Source organism: Macrobrachium nipponense, chromosome 27, assembly GCF_015104395.2.
Source record: "Macrobrachium nipponense isolate FS-2020 chromosome 27, ASM1510439v2, whole genome shotgun sequence".
Lineage (NCBI taxonomy): Eukaryota > Metazoa > Arthropoda > Malacostraca > Decapoda > Palaemonidae > Macrobrachium > Macrobrachium nipponense.
The window spans coordinates 26,986,860-27,006,859 of NC_087216.1; the positions used below are offsets into that span (position 1 = coordinate 26,986,860).

Sequence of the window (20,000 nt, forward strand, 5' to 3'; positions counted from 1 at the left end):
ACCTTAACAAAGTATATGATTGGGCAGAGGTAAATAGGATGGTATTTAACTCTGATAAATTTGAATCAATAAATTATGGAGACAGAGAAGAAAAGCTATATGCATATAAGGGACCTAATAATGAGACCATCACAAATAAGGAAGCAGTTAAAGACCTTGGTGTTGATGATGAATAGGAAACATGTTATGCAATGATCAAATAGCAACTCTGTTGGCAAAATGTAAAGCAAAAATGGAAATGTTGTTACGGCACTTCAAAACAAGAAAAGCTGAACACATGATTATGCTTTATAAAACATATGTTCGTAGTCCACTTGAATATTGCAATATGATATGGTACCCACACTATCAAAAGGATATTGCACAAATAGAGAGGTACAAAGGTCCTTTACAGCTAGAATAGAAGAAGTTAAGGACCTAGACTACTGGGAAAGACTACAATTCTTAAAATTATATAGTCTAGAAAGGAGAAGAGAACGCTACATGATAATTCAGGCATGGAAACAGATAGAAGGAATAGCAGAAAATAACATGGAACTAAAAAATATCAGAAAGAGCAAGCAGAGGTAGATTAATAGTGCCCAAAACTATACCAGGAAAATAAGGAAAGCACACAGGACATTAATCCACTACGCACCAGCATCGATAATGCAGCGTCTATTCAATGCGTTGCCAGCTCATCTGAGGAATATATCAGGAGTGAGCGTAGATGTGTTTAAGAATAAGCTCGACAAATATCTAAACTGCATCCCAGGCCATCCAAGATTGGAAGATGCAAAATATACCGGAAGATGTACTAGCAACTCTCTGGTAGACATTAGAGGTGCCTCACACTGAGGGACCTGGGGCAACCCGAACAAGATGTAAGGTCGGTCTGTCAAGGTAACGGTAAGGCTCTCTCTCTCTCTCTCTCTCTCTCTGTCTGTCTGTCTCACGTCTCTCTTCTCTCATTTCAAATCATACATAAATACTATTTTCAGATGAGAGAGAGGTTTCAAGATAGCTCTCTCTCTCTCTCTCTCTCTCTCTCTCTCTCTCTCTCTCTCTCTCTCTCTCTCTCTTGTCTTCTCTCCTCTTTCAAATTCATACATAAATACTACTTCAGATGAGAGAGAGTTTCAAGTAGCTCTCTCTCTCTCTCTCTCTCTCTCTCTCTCTCTCTCTCTCTCTCTCTATCTCTCTCTCTCGAGGTGAATTAGTTAAGAAATAATAGTTTATAATGCGAGTATTTCAGACCATAATGTCATAGAATTAACACTCCATTCCAAAGCAAGTGAAAACAGAGATAAGCAAGAAATGAAAAAGTGGGGAAGGATATGGAAAATACAATTCTACAGTAATTAAAATATAAAATGGTTAGAAATAAATGAAGAATTAAACAAAGATTGGGATAAAATTTTCGTAAGTGATAATATAAAGGTAAATACGGAGATATTATATAAAAATTATTAGAGAAAATAGTGGGATAAATATATACGAAGAAGGAAAGTAAACATCAGTCATGCATACCAAGAGACAGCAGGATCTTATTCCAGAAAATCAGAAAGTGGAAAAAAGGTCTTTGCAAAAGAAAAAATGCATGGAAAGTGATCGAACTAAAAAGTAAGATAGAAAATGCAGAACAAAAGATTATACAATCAAAAGAAAATGAAAAACGGGATTGGAAGAAAAAACCCTAGTAAATATCAAGCAAAACCCAAACTATTGTACTCGTATGCGAAAAAAGTGAATAAAAGAAGAATAGAAATAGGCCCTCAAAGAATTGAAGGGAGATTAACGAAAAAAAGGAAATATGCAACATATTGGCAGAACGATATAAGAGAGAATCCACCCATAGAATTGATAATGAAGATAATGATATAGAAGTAAGGGATTGAAAATAGTGAATATTTAGCTGACATAGATATTAATGAAGCTGATATTGTGCAGGCTATTAATGAAATTAAAAATGGAGCGCTGCTGCAGGGCCTGATGGTGTCCCTGCCATTTTGTTAAAGAAAGTAGTTCATTCTATCGAAAAGCCACTTGCAATATTATTAAGACAAAGTGTAGATACAGGCAAGATTTATGATGAGCACAAATTAGCATATATTACCCCTACTTTCAAAAGTGGATCAAGACTAGAGGCAAGTAATTATATGCTGTGAGTCAACATCACATATTATGAAAGTGTATGAAAGGGTAATGAAAAATATTATGAAACATTTAATAAAAAATAATTTGTTAATATAGGACAACATGGTTTTGGAATCCGGAAAAAGTACACAAACCCAACTGTTAGTCCACCATGAGAAACATACACAAAAAATATGAAAAGCGGAAATGAAACAAATGTGGTTTATCTAGACTTTGCGAAAGCTTTTGTTTTGACAAGGTAGATCATAATATTAGCGAGAAAATAAGAAAATTAGAAAACATAATATTGTGGATGAAGTAGGAGGATGGTTAAAAGAATTTTTACACAACAGAAAACAGATAGTTATTGCAAACGATGAGAAATCGGATGAAGCTAAGGTAATATCCGGTGTGCCACAAGGTACGGTGTTGTTAACTGCATTACTGTTTGTTATTATGATTGCAGACATAGACAGTAATGTTAAGGATCGGTAGTGAGTAGTTTCGCCGATGATACAAGAATAAGTAGCGAAATTACTTGTGATGAAGATAGGAACGCGCTACAAAGAGACCTTAACAAAGTATATGATTGGGCAGAGGTAAATAGGATGGTATTTAACTCTGATGAAATTGAATCAATAAACTATGGAGACAGAGAAGGAAAGCTATATGTATATAGGGACCTAATAATGAGACAATCACAAATAAGGAAAGCAGTTAAAGACCTCGGTGTGATGATGAATAGGAACATGTTATTCAATAATCAAATAGCAATTCTATTGGCAAAATGTAAAGCAAAAATGGAATGTTGTTACGGCACTTCAAAACAAGAAAAGCTGAACAAATGATTATGCTTTATCAAAACATATGATCGTAGTCACTTGAGTATTGCAATATGATATGGTACCCACACTATCAAAAGGATATTGCGCAAATAGAGAGTGTACATAGGTCCTTTACAGCTAGAATAGAAGAAGTTAAGGATCTTGACTACTGGGAAAGACTACAATCCTTAAAATTATATAGTCTAGAAAGGAGAAGAGAACGCTACATGATAATTCAGGCTTGGAAACAGATAGAAGGAATAGCCGAAAACATCAGGAGCTATATCAGAAGAGCAAGCAGAGTAGCATGAGATTAATAGTGCCCAAAACTATACCAAGAAAAATAAGGAAAGCATACAGGACATTAATCCACTACACACCAGCATTGATAATGCAGCGTCTATTCAGTGCGTTGCCAGCTCATCTAAAGAATATATTAGGAGTGAGCGTAGATGCGTTTAAGAATAAGCTCGACAAATATCTAAGCTGCATCCCAGACCATCCAAGATTGGAAGATGCAAAATATACCGGAAGATGTACTAGCAACTCTCTGGTAGACATTAGAGGTGCCTCACACGAGGGACCTGGGGCAACCCGAACAAGATGTAAGGTCTGTAAGGTAAGGTCTCTCTTCTCGTTTCAAATTCATGCATAAATACTATTCAGATGAGAGAGAAGTTTGAAGATAGCTCTCTCTCTCTCTCTCTCTCTCTTCTCTCGGTTTTAAGACACTCTTAGTTCTCTCTCTCTCTCTCTCTCTTCTCTCTCTCTCTCTCTCTCTCTTCTCTCTTCTTTTTCAAATTCATGCCAATGAATACTATTCAGATGAGAGAGAGGTTTCAAGATAGCTCTCTCTGTCTCTGTCCTCTGTCTCTGTCTCTCTCTCTCTCTCTCTTCTCGCTCTCTCTCTCTCTTCTCTTTCAAAATTCATACATAAATACTATTCAGATGAGAGAGAGGTTTCATGATAGTCTCATCTCTCTCTCTCTCTCTCTTCTCCTCTCTCCTCTCTCTCTCTCTCTCTCTCTCAAATTCACGTATTGTACGTTCTACGTATATGCATAATTGTGGCATACATACACACACACACACCTATATATATATATATATATATATATATATATATATATATATATATATATATATATATATATATATATAAATTTACAGTCTGCATCGTCCAGTAAGACACAGTTCTCTGTCTCTGCCTCTGTCTCTCCCTCTTTGTCCTTCTGCCTCTTACACATTCATGCATAATTACTGCAAGACTGTGGCATGTAGTACATTAATTTATAGCCTGTCTTGTCTAGCTAGCCGCAGTTGCATTACCTCTCTCTCTGTCTCTGTCTGTCTGTCTCTCTCTCTCTCTTATAGACATTCATACAAAAGTACTACCGTATCACTGACGCGCATACATTAACCTACATTTCGCCTCGTCCGATGATATACATTTCATTCTCTCTCTCTCTCTCTCTCTCTCTCTCTCTCTCTCTCTCTCTCTCTCTCTCTCTTTCTCTAATCGCCTCGTCCGATAATATACAACATTTCATTATCTTCGCAAATCCAAAAATGTTCCGAGCGGAAGGCGGGAAGCGCAGTTTCCCCCCCCAAAGTCATTTAAGTGTCCGAAAACTCGCTAAACATTTCTCAAGTTTTCACATCTCGCGTCTGACGTGAACGGAAACGTCGCCTAATCCAGACATCGTTCTGTCATATATATTCTGGGCGAGATAACGCAGAAGCCATCTCACCTGAGGTCACCTTAGCGTAATAAAGTAGCCATCACTCATTTATCCTCAGTTGATGCGTTATTTCATCTGCTGCGACTCTCCGATGGCATCGATTGCTTTGTTATTTGTTTGTTTGTTTGTTTGTATTGTATTTTTACGTTGCATGGTACCAATGGTTATTCAGCAACAGGACCTATGGCTTTGCGTGACCTCCGAACCACGTCGAGAGTGAACTTCTATCACCAGAAATTCACATCTCTCACACCTCAGTGGAATGCCCGAGAATCGAACTCGCGGCCATCGAGGTGCCAGGCCAAGACCATACCGATCACACAACCGAGGCGCTGTAGCATCGATTTGGAGTTAGGAGATACACTGTGATTTGATCATTACCAAGACGTGAATGTATAAAGTGAATTAAATATATCGTTTAAAATGCAATACAGTCAAGAGATATAACACCAAAATATCCATATCTTTAGACTGAAAAAAAAATAATACAGTGGAATGTAATAATATAATTATGGAGCTGTCATGGGCTTCGCAAATATCAGATCCTATTCTACTGCGATTGTATTGTAATTAATCATTAGAAAAATGTCACTCAATCTACTTGACAGGTATTTGTTTATTTCATGAGATGATGCCATGATAGCTGAAACTCACGGGATACATTTTCAATTTCTAATTCATATCCATACAAAAAATGGATAATTTTTTATTTGTTGCGTTATCAAGAAAGGAATTTCAAAGCCAGTGATGGAAGGTAAACATTGACAGGTTATTTGAAAAACAGACAAAATAATATCTCCTGGGGATACTCATCAAATCAAACTATATCTTGGCCATGCAAAATATTTGAAAATATTCTACAGTCTATATTTAGTTTGGTAACTACTGAGTATCATATTAAGGTCAAGAATCCACACCCACATATAATATTATGTATAAATGGAAGAACAAAAGTTAGCTAGGCTATTGGTCCTCTTTGATGAATAAGGAAGTCGATGATTCCTTACCTATGCACAAACGTTGGACACAAAAGTTAATTGGTCAAGATGTCCTTGGGTGTGTATGTGTAAAAACACAAACACTAAATTCAGCTAGATTATTTTCCCAACTGATGACCAAAAACAACCCTTTTACCTGTACATTGTGTACAAGCAAAAAAACACAAAAGTTAACTGGACCATTTGGTCCTACTGACGGCTAATGGAAGTTCTCATGTGTATATGTCACGTACAAACAAAAACAAGATCATTTACCCTACCACTTGATCCTTCTAATGATCAATGGATGTCCTTATCTGTAAATGTGATATACCAACAAAAAATTTAAAATCTAATGGACCATTTAGTCCCACTGACGACTAACGGAAATCCCTACCTGTGCATTGTTGCATATAAAAAAAATAAGAACATTTACTGGTCCATTTGTCCCTACTGATGACAAAAGGAAGTTCGTACCTGCACATATCATGAGCAAAGTGTAAACACAAAAGACACCCGAACAATCTGGCCCCACCGTCGACCAAAAAAGAAGCCCCTCTCACCTGCAGCATTGGGACGAAATAGCAGAGGAAAGACCCGAAGATCCAGTTCTGAATGAGCAAGATGGCCAGCGACAGGGGCAGCAGGAAGACGCTCATGATGAAATTGCACACGCCGACGTTCATGATGAAGGCGCAGGTGGGATCCCGGTACAGGCGCCGACGGAGGATGTGGACGATCATGGCCACGTTGCCCACGGTGCCCATGATGACCAGGGTGCCGTAGAGCACCAGGAAGAGAGGGTAGATGTTCACGAGGGACTGGCGGAGGTGGGGCGTCCGGAAGTCCACCGTTTCGTTGGGGAACCTCTGCAGGTTGTTGATGATCGGCCCTAGGATCTTGTCCGGCAGGGAGCGGAGTTCGGGGCTGTCGCGGGGCATGGCGGCTCACAAAAATTATAACTTGTACTTATTCCAGTAAAGAAAATCGCTTTCGTTCTTGTCTAGTCAATTTACTTATGCACTGATACTGATAATAAGGACAAAAGAAATCTATTGGTTGCGTACTTATTTTCCCAAAATACACGAAACTTTTTTCAACATCATTCGTCCTCCTCCGATGATTGGCAGAAAGGGAGATGACGTCATTCTACGTCACTGGTTTTCCGTGCTGTGATTGGCCGAGCAGCCCCCATGTCGGCAAGGGTATATACACTTCGGTAATATGCTCCCAGAATGCCCAGCTTACAACTTATGAGATTAATTACAGTTGACTAACAAAAAATAACGGTAAATTCTTAATAAGCAACCACTTACATATTGAGCATTTAAAGTGTCACTGTTTATGGAAAGTCAAACAAAAAAGATACCTCAAGGTCAGGCGGAATTGTCGTGATTTTCTCTAGCCCGGAACTGATCACTCGACGCAAACGAACTTCAAAAACAAACACAGCATCTTAATGACGGACTTAGGACTCTGATTCAGAAGAGTTAACAGAACCAAAGAGCGTTTGAGCAGCAACAGAACTCTCCTTTGCACGATCATCATCGCTGTTCGAAATCCGCCGAATCAGATGTAAACACAAAATGAACAGTGAGACTTGAAACTGAAATGATTATCTTTCTAGCATCGCCATTTCAGGAACTGAAACCAAACCAAACAAATTAATCTTCTCCCGTATCAGGAGGTACGGTACTTATCGAAGATCACATTAGCACCGTCCATGAAGACTCTCTGACAGACGATCTCTCGAATGGAATGGTCTAATATTCTTCTTTATCTCCTCTTGGGACGTAGTAATCCTGGGCAATCGTGCTGGACTCGGCTCCCTGATCCACAGAGGGCAGTTCATCTCGTTTCTTCTCATCTTCGGATGATGTTTTGCCATACATTAAAGGTTTATTTATTCAGCTTCTTTCTGACGTATTTAGATGTTGACTGATATGAGAAATCCGTGAGATTTTTCGACGTGAGCTTTGCCAATAGTTGCCATAATTCCCTGACATGAAACGTCCTAAATACTTCCTCTTCTTCTTCGAAGATCTGGCAAGTTGTGAGTGGCTGTTAAGGGCTTCTTCATCACTGGTCTAGTTTCGGATTCAGGGTCCTGCTGTCCTTGTTGTTGTTGTTGTTGTTGTCGTCGTCGTTGTTGTTGTTTCTGCAAGAAAGAAAAAACAACTTGAGAGAATGAATGAGGGGTAAAGTATCTTTTGCAGTGACATTTAGCATTTGAGGTATTGACTGATTCAGGCTAGAGATCTCGATGACAGCATGTAACATACGTTCTCAAGTGCCCAGCTCTCTCTCTCTCTCTCTCCTCTCTCTCTCTCTCTCCTCTCTCTCTCTACTCGGTCTCCTCGGACGTATTTTTCAAATCTGCCTAGATATGTTGGTGATAGCAAGTATCGTCACATAACAAAACTCAAGTTCTAAAGTACCCAATTCTCTCTCTCTCTCTCTCTCTCTCTCTCTCTCTCTCTCTCTCTCTCTCTCTCTCTCTCTCTTTTCTTTCAAATTTCTGAGCCATTTTTCAAGTATCAACCTAGAGATATTCATGGGAACAGGTAACCTTATAAGCTCTCAAGTACCCAATCCTTTCTCTCTCTCTCTCTCTCTCTCTCTCTCTCTCTCTCTCTCTCCTGTGTGTGTGTGTGTGTGTGTCTGTGCTTCTGAGATATGCATTTCCTAACCAATTTCCTTAAAGACCCCAGACTTTGATGTATTGGGCCTCCGATCCAACTTCTCACGGCAAGACAACTTTCCATTCGAGGTACGAAGGCGGCGTCAAGGAAACTTTGTACGTTTATTCCAAGCCCGTTTAGAATTTGCGCGAAAAATATTTGATAAGAAGGCTTCAGTCTGGCGTTGCTTAATCAGATTATCTTTCCCAGCACGTGCAGGCCATTCCTCTTAATGTTAAGATAATGAAGCAGACTTCATAATGAAGGTAATGAAGATAATGAAGAAAAATTCACCAACTTTCATTTCTTAAGATTAAAAAATATACTTTACCAACTTTCATTTCTTAAGTCTTTTTGTGTGAAGTTTTTGTTCTTTGCTACAGATTAAATTTATATAAGCTTGTTGTATTTTCTTATGATATCATGAGAGAGAGAGAGAGAGAGAGAGAGAGAGAGAGAGACTCATAATCTTTTTTTTTTCCATTTACTTTTCATCGCATCTCTTCTCTCGTTCTCCCTAGTGATAAAGGATAAACATGTAAGTAGATAGGTAAAGAGAGAGAGAGAGAGAGAGAGAGAGAGAGAGAGAGAGAATTTACCTAAGAAACCCTTTCCAACAGATTTTAGAAACAAACAAAGTTTACTTTTCAAAGTACTTTTATCGAATACATTCTTACTTTGAGAGTGAAACCAAAAATATTATATTTAATTCATTTCATCACAGCATCATACCGGTACGAGCAAAGACCGGGAGAGAGCAACGGGAAGCGAAATATTTGCGTAACGGAAAATGTATATATATATATAACTCTGAGAATTCCGCGTAGGTACCCGAAGCAATAAAACGATGCCTGGACTTGTTGCTGCTGAAACTTTTATTGAAGAGAATTCTGAAAAAGAAAAAATGGCTGTCGAAGCTAGCTAGCGGAACGCATGCGGTAAGTGTAACGAACAGTAGTACAGGACGTGTATTGAAAGCTGTAACTTGGAGTGTATTGGGAGTGTGTGTGTGTGATGTATTAGAATGTATATGATATATATATAGATATATTATTATATAGTTATATATATATATTATATATAGGATATATAATATATATATATATAATATATATATATATATATTAAATATGATATATATATAGAATATATATATATAGAATATATTATATGTCTATATTTATATATAATATATATATATATACTATATATATATATATATATATATATACATATTAGTAGAGAGAGGAGAGAGAGATAGGAGGTACAGAGAGAGAGAGAGAGAGAGAGAGAGAGAGAGAGAACCATCTTCAAAGAATCAAAAACTACAAGAAAAACGGTCTTCTTCAGCATTAGCGCAACACCACCAAAGATATATGACAAACTACCCACCACCCCATTCCTTAAAAATAAGCACACAAACAGACACGTCGAGAGAGAGAGAGAGAGAGAGAGAGAGAGAGAGAGAGAGAGAGAGAGAGACTGTTTGTGATCAGTAATCCTTGTAAGCCTTTGAAATCTGTTCAAGATCTCCCAAGAGGATGGGGTTCGAGCCCCCGGGAGAGAGAGAGAACAAGAAAAAAGATATAGGAACTAGCCGAAGGAAGAAGGTTTGTTGGGGGGGGGGGGGGTGGGGGGGAGGGGGCTGTGAGGGCGAAGAAGGAATCCCCGTTAATCACAAAATGAGTTGGACCAGGCGTGAATGGATGAAGGCGACGAACTATTGTTTTTTGTTTTTTTTGTTTTTGTTTTTTTTTTGTTAAGTGTGACAGCCAAAATTGTGAAGGGGGAAAGGGTATACAAGTGTCTGGAGACTACTTGGTTTTATTTGTGGCAATAAAGGCTTGGCTGTGCAACCTATTTAAGCAATTGCAAGGTGACGGTGCTTATGATTATATATATAATATATATATATATCATATATACACATATATATATGTATATAATATATATAATAAAATAATATATATATATATATATATATTATAACCTATTATATATTTATATATAAATATATATTTATAATAAATCCTTACTTATTTTTTTGTTTTTTTTTCACATATATAAAGAATTTCCTCAAGAGACTTAAAACCGCTAACAGAATAAAAAATTTTAAACCTGCTAAATATTATATATTATATATATACTATACTTTGCTATGTATACTATATATATAATATTATATACATATATAAAGAATTTCTCAGAGACTTAAAACCACTAACAGAATAAAAAATTTAAACCTCTAATATATATATATATATATATACTATATATATATATATATATATATTATATATATGTATGTATATATGTATGTATGTATATTTCAGAATCCCAGGTTTTAATACATACCAGATGCATATTCATACTGATGTCCCGAATACATACACAGATTCAAAACCAACACTGATGAAGCTTCTATTAAAAACTACTATATATTTCAGAATCCCCGGTTTTAATACATACTTGAAGCAATAGACTTACAAATAACAATACTCATATGTCTCTAGACTAGTGTGAAGTATGCAATTCCTCAGCAATTTGCAACCCAATTCATTTGCGGAAGCCCCAGGGACATCGTTCAAGCACCATAGTTTTACTGGTAAAGCAAGCAATTTGGTCCCTGGAAAACCATGTTCCAGTTACGGACCAAATTGTTACTCTTAATTCCAGCCTGGAAAAATCGTTTAGTTAGAAGGGGAGGCTTAGGGTTGAATATCCTTGGGTCATCCAATACTTTTTTTTTTTGGAGAGGGGGTAGGATAACGTAGATGGCCATTACTGTAGCGTGACCATTTTCTTGTATTTTCCCTATTTTTTTAAAAAATAATTACCATTTATTACATATGCTATCAAAAAGTTTTACTAGCCATATATATTTATAATTTATTCATCAGATATATTCTTATTGTTTCTCATATTAATGTATTTTATTAAACCCTCAAGCCATCACGTTTTTATATTTTCTCGCATATACTATGATTTCAATGTAAGTAACTTTTTTTGTAGTTTCTGTATTTTTTCAAAATAATTACCATTTACTACGTGTGCTCTCAAATAGATTTACTAGCCAGATATATTTATTATTTATTCATCAGATATATTCTTATTGTTTCTTATATTAATGTATTTTATTAAACCCTCAGGCCATCACGTGTTTTTTATTTCATTTTTCTTGCATACTATAGTTTCAAAGTAAGAACCATTGTTTTCTTTACATCAAACGCAGATTTAGTCATATCTCATACACCATTATCCAAATTTTGTACTGTTTACGTTTAAAATTATTTTCGAAACCGCTTAAGTCATCGCTGATTTTTTTTATTTTCATATATTTTGCATTTTTCAAAGTACTCACTATCTTTACTATTTACCATTCTTAATAATTTTATTTTTCGTTAACTGCAATATGTGAGGAACATTCACTGTACTTACTATTTAACTGGTAGTCACTGCATTCACTACTTAAAGTATTTTAGAAGAGAATCTGGCCTTGCAGATTTTCCTTCTCTCTCTCTCTCTCTCTCTCTCTCTATTATTTTTATGGTGGGGAATTTCCAAACCTTGTTAACAAAATATGTAAGTAATATTCATTGTACCTTACAAAGTACGGCTTTGAAAATTCTCTCTCTCTCTCTCTCTCTCTCTCTCTCTCTCTCTCTCTCTCTCTCTCTCTCTCTCTCTCTCTCTTCTCTTTTCTTGTTATTCGGTGGATTTCCAAACCTGGATGAATAGATTCTCTTGAGCAGCCACCTTTAACGTCATTGCAATCGCCCAGCATTTTTACTTTGCTATTCTTCCTCTTGTTTTCTTTTCTTTTCATCTTTTTTATTATTACTTTTTAGAGGGGGGGGGGTGTGTGGGGGTGGGGGGGGGGGCGCAAGACCGCTGGAAAGACAACCGACTTTCCAAAATCAAGACGGGGCTGGAAACAAACAAAAACTGAAAAAGGGGAGAAAGAAAGAGGGTAAAGATAAAACTTCGGTTTCTCGAAAGAGTTGAAGGGGATATTGGAATAAAATGTGTTCGAATATTTAAATCAGTTTTTAGTAAACTTTAATATTCAGACGTTGAGTCTTCATGTGTTGATTGTAAATGAGGGGTGTTGACACTTCATAAAATAATAATAATAATAAATAATAATAATAATCAATATAATAATAATAATAATAATAATAATAATAATAATAATAATAATAATAATATAATATAGAAGAAGATTGGTCAACATCGGGAATGAGAGGAAAATAACACCCCCCAAACAGAGCAAGTGGCTGGCAGACCAAGTAAGGAACATAAAGAAAAAGAACTGGCTCTCCCCAACAGAAAGAGAAGAACTGGAAAGGGAAATGTCACACGACAACGAATTACACGAAGACGAACTGAGAGACGATGGCACAGAAGACGACAGGGAGAATGAGGTATTAAACAATGACACACGAAGAAAGACACCGACGAAGTAACAGAGAGGAGGACGGAAGTGGGTAGAAAAGATAGACAATGGATGGAGCCAGATACAGAAAGAACAAAGATCCCCTCCATGAAAGCCTACAACACCAAAGAAATTAAGGAGAGACAAGTGAGGTCAATGAAATAATGAGCATAATACACACCACCAGTATCACAGAAACAAATAACTTGGTATATGCAGGAGCAAAGATTAGTAGCAGAATCTGATGGGGATTCGAACATCAACACCACCAGCACAACCAACCCAACAGAAACCAAAACAGCAACCTCCTTGGAAAAGGAGCCTGGAAAAGCAAATCATGGTGATGAGATCTGACTTGAGTAAACTGATAGAGATGGCAGAAAGAAAGGCTAAGAAACAAGAAAACAAGGGAGGAACTCAACGAAAAATACAAAGTACAAGAGAGGAGACTAAACACACAATAGAAGATGTAAAACAGTTAGGCCTTAAGGCCAAAGCACATAAGATCCAACGGTACATGAACAGGAATAAGGATACCAACAGAACAAACTATTCGGAACCAACCAGAAAAGACTATACAGCCAACTAAGAGGGGAAGACAACCACCCAGAAATTCCTGAAGCCGAACCAAGTAAGAGACTCTGGGAAAACATATGGAGCAATCCGGTATCACACAACAAACATGCAACATGGCTCCAGGAAGTCAAGGAAGAAGAAACAGGGAGAATAAAAGAAAGATTCACAGAGATCACGACAGACACAGTCAGACACCAACTAAAGAAAATGCCAAACTGGAAAGCCCCAGGTCCCGATGAAGTCCATGGATACTGGCTCAAAAAACTTCAAGGCCCTACACCCACGAATAGCAGAACAACTCCAGCATTGTATCTCAAATCACCATGCACCCAAATGGATGACCACAGGAAGGAACACATCCTTAGTACAAAAAGACAAGAGTAAGGGAAATATAGCCAGTAACTACAGGCCTATCACCTGCCTACCAATAATGTGGAAGTTACTAACAGGTATCATCAGTGAAAGGCTATACAACTACCTAGAGGAGACAAACACCATCCCACACAAACAGAAAGGCTGCAGAAGGAAGTGTAGGGGCACAAAAGACCAGCTCCTGATAGACAAAATGGTAATGAAGAACAGTAGGAGAAGGAAACCAACCTAAGCATGGCATGGATAGACTATAAGAAAGCCTTCGACATGAATGCCTGAAAATATATGGACAGAGGAAAACACCATCAGCTCCTCCCAAAAATACAATGCGCAAAACTTGGAATATCAATACTTACAAGCTCTGGAATAAGACTAGCAGAGGTTAATATCAGGAGAGGGATCCTCCAGGGCGACTCACTGTCCCCACTACTCTTCGTAGTAGCAATGATTCCCATGACAAAAGTACTACAAGAAGATGGATGCCGGGTACCAACTCAAGAAAAGAGGCAACAGAATCAACCATCTGATGTTCATGGACGACATCAAGCTGTATGGTAAGAGCATCAAGGAAATAGATACCCTATCCAGACTGTAAGGATTGTATCTGGGGACATCAGGATGGAGTTTGGAATAGAAAAATGCGCCTTAGTCAAACTTACAAAAAGGCAAAGTAACGAGAACTGAGGGATAAAGCTACCAGATGGGAGCAACATCAAACACATGATGAGACAGGATACAAATACCTGGGAATAATGGAAGGAGGAGATATAAAACACCAAGAGATGAAGGACACGATCAGGAAAGAATATATGCAGAGACTCAAGGCGATACTCAAGTCAAAACTCAACGCCGGAATCTGATAAAAGAAAAACCATAAACACATGGGCAGTGCAGTAATCAGATACAGCGCAGGAATAGTGGACATGGACGAAGGCAGAACTCCGCAGCATAGATCAGAAAACCAGGAAACAAATGACAATACACAAAGCACTACACCCAAGAGCAAATACGGACAGACTATACATAAACACGAAAGGAAGGAGGAAGAGGCCCACTAAGTATAGAAGGACTGCGTCAACATCGAAAACAGAGCCAATGGGGCAATAGCTGAAAACCAGTGAAGACGAGTGGCTAAAGAGTGCATGGGAAGAAGGACTAATAAAAGTAGACGAAGACCCAGAAATATACAGAGACAGGAGAAAGACAGAAAGAACAGAGGACTGGCACAACAAACCAATGCACGGACAATACATGAGACAGACTAAAGAACTAGCCAGCGATGACAATGGCAATGGCTACTGAGGGGAGGGGAGCACTTAAAGAATGGAAACTGAATGGAATATAACAGCGGCACAATAGATCAGGCCCTAAGAACCGATATGTTCAAAGTACGATAGACGGAAATAACATCTCTCCCATATGTAGGAAGTGCAATACGAAAAATGAAACCATAAACCACATAGCAAGTGAATGCCCGGCACTTGCACAGAACCAGTACAAAAAGAGGCATGATTCAGTGGCAAAAGCCCTCCACTGGAGCCTGTGCAAGAAACATCAGCTACCTTGCAGTAATAAGTGGTACGAGCACCAACCTGAGGGAAGTGATAGAAAACGATCAGGCAAAGATCCTCTGGGACTATGGTATCAGAACGGATAGGGTGATACGTGCAAACAGACCAGACGTGACGTTGATTGACAAAGTCAAGAAGAAAAAGTATCACTCATTGATGTCGCAATACCATGGGACACCAGAGTTGAAGAGAAAGAGAGGGAAAAAAATGGATAAGTATCAAGATCTGAAAATAGAAATAAGAAGGATATGGGATATGCCAGTGGAAATCGTACCCATAATCATAGGAGCACTAGGCACGATCCCAAGATCCCTGAAAAGGAATCTAGAAAAACTAGAGGCGTGAAGTAGCTCCAGGACTGATGCAGAAGAGTGTGATCCTAGAAACGGCACACATAGTAAGAAAAGTGATGGACTCCTAAGGAGGCAGGATGCAACCCGGAAAAAACCCCAACCCCACACTATAAATACCACCCAGTCGAATTGGAGGACTGTGATAGAGCAAAAAAAAAAAAAAAAAATATAATAATAATAATAATAGTAATAATAATAATAATAGGAAAAACAGGGCAGGACTCCAAGATCCCTGAATTCCTTTCTAATAATCATAATAATAATATAATAATAAATAAATTAATAATAATAAATAATAATAATAATAATAAAGGAAACCAAGGCAGGGACCCCAAAAGGATCCCTTTGATTTTTTTCATAATAATCTAATAATCAATAATAAAATTAATAATAATAATAATAATAATAAATAATCTGGCACGTCCCAAAGATCCCTGAAAAGGAATCTAGAAAAACTAGAGGCTGAAGTAGCTCCAGAACTCATGCAGAAGAGCGTGCTACTAGAAACAGCAGGACACTGAGAAAAGCGATGGACTCTTAAGGAGGCAGGATGTAGCAAGGAATCCCAAACTATAAAAACCACCCAGTGGAACAGGATGATTGTGATAGACACCTCCTACCCTCCAAAATAATAAAATAAAATAAAATGATAATTAAACAGATAATAAATAACCTATAATGATGATGATGATGATGATGATGAGCACTAAAAAAGGTACATGATGTCGAAACAGTCATCATTATTGAAATTTTGTTTTTGATTGTGATAAGTACGCTAATTATCATCATTATACAAATGAAAGAGGCCAAAATTTAGTCCAGCTTTCTTCTACTTTACTTCTGGTATAAAAAGGAAATGATAATAAGCATTATAATAAAAAATACACCAATAGAAAATGACACTTTCTTCGCTGGTCCGCTGTTATAGGGGAAATGTTCATTTTGGGTTTCTCTCGCTACTAAATCCCATCTGCTGTATCCGGACACGTAGAACCTAACAATTCGTTCTCATCTGTATTGATTCTCGCAATCAGGCACGGCTGGTCTGCTGTCGATACCCACACGAAAGCTAAATGTAGTGGAAAGCTGAGATAATCAAGACCTGAAGTCTACAATAACACACAAGAACCGAATAAATTCTCTTCTTACGAACTTCCTAAGAACTGGGCTTCGTAGCACTGAACATCTCGTGAAACGGAGATCGTAGGTAACGAAACGACCTCGTAAATGAGAGACGATTTTGAGAAGCTAACAGAATCATCTCTTGAATGAGAGACCATAATGAGAAGGTACTAGAGCCTTCTCGTATATAAGAGATCAAAGGCTCTTCTAACAATACAGGTCATTAGATGCTGGTCACTGGAACCAGACAAACATGTAAACAAAAGTCAGAAAATTCCACGGCATGTGGCTGGAGTCACGGATGACAGCTGGTCTCAGAATAATGAGAAGAAGCAACAGTCAAGGCTCTTGTTACCCAGCTGACATCTCTCTCTCTCTCTCTCTCTCTCTCTCTCTCTCTCTCTCTCTCTCTCTCTCTCCCCCCTTCTCACTCTATGACCTTTTACAGGGGCCATACAATCGATACAGGTTGGTCAGTCTGGGATGAACCCAAGGAAAAAGATCTGGGGAATAAAGGTTAAAGAATATGTTTGTCATTTACGAGATTAAAATTGGCACTTTTATAAAAAGGATATTACACTAAAATATATAATTTTATAAAAAGGATAGTCAATTTGAAAACAGATAAACTGACTTACTTTTTTGTAAGATGGGAAGGAAGGGTCAAAATATGTCCCTTTGCATTATATTCATAGACAAAAGTGTTATTTGTTAAGTTCGTATGATAGATAGGAGTGCAAGGTATTATGTAGAGCATCAGGGTAACCTTTCAATATTATGCTTTTAATAAAAGAGCCCCCAGAATCCGCAAACCTCCGTCAAGGATGAACAATTCTCCCTCTCCAGAAGTTACATTCTCATCTCTCCCAAAAGTTTGATCGTATGTTTACTAAGCACAGGGTTCATTTTTGGTCTAATTATATTAAGAATTCGTCAATACATTTTTACGTGATAAAAAAAAAATACCAGACAGAACCAAACATACCTGCAATAAAAATCTCTCTCTCTCTCTCTCTCTCTCTCTCTCTCTCTCTCTCTCTCCTCTTCCTCTTCCTCCTCCTCCTCCTCCTCCTCCTCCTCCTCCTCCCACGACGAATGAAAAAACTGGGAGCCAGAAAAACCTAAGGTTAACGAATTTCGTGGGCGGTACGTCAACCTGTAACATGGGCCCTGATACGCCTCACAAACAGTTTATTGACAGGCGCCTAACACGGTCCTCGTAATCATTTTACCCTCTCTCTTATCTTCTTTTCTTTATTTTCTTTTACTTTTTCATTTTTCACTTATATTGGGGGTTGTAAGTTCGTTTATTAATACATATGCGTAGTCGTATATTTATGTGTGTACATATATATATTTTTTATTTTCACTATATGGCTGTTTCTCATTTATGTTGTGATGCTGGGTGTTTGTTTGTATGTGCTTGTGTTTGTGTGTTTGTGTTTGTGTGTGTGTGTATGTAAATATATTATTTTTCTTATTTTCACTAAACGACTGTTTCTCATTAAGTTGTGATTCAAGAAGTTGTGTGTTTGTTTGTGTGTGATTGTGTTTGTGTGTGTGTGAAAGTCTTTGTGTATGTGTATGTGTGTATGTGTGTGTATGTGAGAGAGAGAGAGAGAGAGAGAGAGAGAGAGAGAGAGAGAGAGCGTTTGCAAATGTGTGTGTCCTTGTGTCTTGTCATTTCCATGTTATACATTTATTAACATTTCGTTAGAGAGGCTGGACAGCAAGGCTGAAGAAATGAAGTTGGAACGTAGCTACAGTAATAAAAGGCTACTACGTGGATGACGCTAGGCTCTTAGGTGACGCTGCAAACACTCTCTAGAAGCGGTGCACTGTCGGCACAACCCCCTTACGAGGTAGTATAATTTGAAAGGTTTGAAAACATATTTCAGTTTTCGGATATTAATCTAGAAATGAACTGAAATAACCTGACAGATTCCTATTTTACTTTGGAGGCAAATATTTACCCCAAAATCTACTACGTAAGGACCCACCCACAGAATATCTACTTCTATAACACTCTTTTTATGCTAATTACAGAATAGTTAGAACTCGTAATCATTCTGGGTTGATACTGAAAAGTCTTAGACTTTTCCTCGCTGGGCGTGTCCATGGAATAGACTTTGGGTTAGTAATGACAATAGCTATTCCATGTCTATTCCAAGCTGCTCCATGTCCATGGAATAGACTTTGGGTTAGAAATGAAAATATGAATTCCATGTCTATTCCAGTCTGTTCCATGGCCATGGAATAGACTTTGGGTTAGAAATGACAATGTCTATTCCACGTCTATTCAATGTCCATGGAATAGATTTTGGGTTAGTAATGACAATGTCTATTCCATATCTATTCCAGTCTGTTCCATGTCCATGGAATAGACTTTGGGTTAGTAATGAATGGACAATATCTATTCCATGTCTATTCCAGTCTGTTCCATGTCCATGGAATAGATGCCAGTCGACGTACATTTTCGAGATTCAAATTCCCTTGTAGTGTTTTCTTTTGCAAGTGCATCTGGCAATTTGCGAGCCTCTACATTTTTTTACCAGCAGGAGTACGGTTCCACGTGGGGGCTATATAACTTTCGAACTGTCGAAATTCAATTATCTGTGCTCTTGTTACGCCTGTGTGAAGTGATATAGCCCAGGGGGGAAATGCTTTCCTAATTATAATTGCTTCTACGATCTACCAAAAATGGAAAACGCAGTTTTCTTATTTTCAAAAAATAAGAAAATGTTTCCTGTTGAGTCATACGAACACTGGAATTTTTAGATTGTGAAACTCAAAAGTGCAGCAAAGTATGCTTGGTTTAGCTGTTGCAAGAATTACTGGCTTGATATGATGAAATTTGCTAAATAGACTAATTGATGTTTTTGTGTGCGTGAGTCAATGTTTTTCGATCCAAAAGTGTTGTGGACGTTTCGTAACAACAACTACAACAACAACAACAACAACAATAATAATAATAATAATAATAATAATAATAATAATAATAATAATAATAATAATAATAATAATAATAATAATAATAATAATAATAATATAAAATAATAATAATAAATAGGCTCTTTGTACATTATTGGATGCTTTTTGTTGACAAACCTTTTTGGCAGATTAATTTCTCTATAATAATAATAATAATAATAATAATAATAATAATAATAATAATAATAATAATAATAATAATAAGAATAATAATAATAATAATAATAATACTTTATCTGTT

The 20,000-nt window shown here is 37.3% G+C and overlaps 1 protein-coding gene across 3 annotated transcripts in view; it reads right to left on the bottom strand.

Annotated features, from left to right (window-relative positions):
* Positions 1–20,000, bottom strand: part of LOC135200969 (neuropeptide Y receptor type 5-like) — a 219,889-nt gene that overhangs the window by 97,455 nt on the left and 102,434 nt on the right. For all 3 annotated transcript variants that reach the window (XR_010311409.1, XM_064229747.1, XM_064229746.1), the window contains one exon: positions 6,222–7,816. Coding sequence is in view for 2 of the 3 variants with exons in the window: in XM_064229747.1 (XP_064085817.1) it covers positions 6,222–6,599 (378 nt within the window). In the remaining variant the exon portion in view is untranslated. The remainder of the gene's footprint in view (positions 1–6,221; positions 7,817–20,000) is intronic.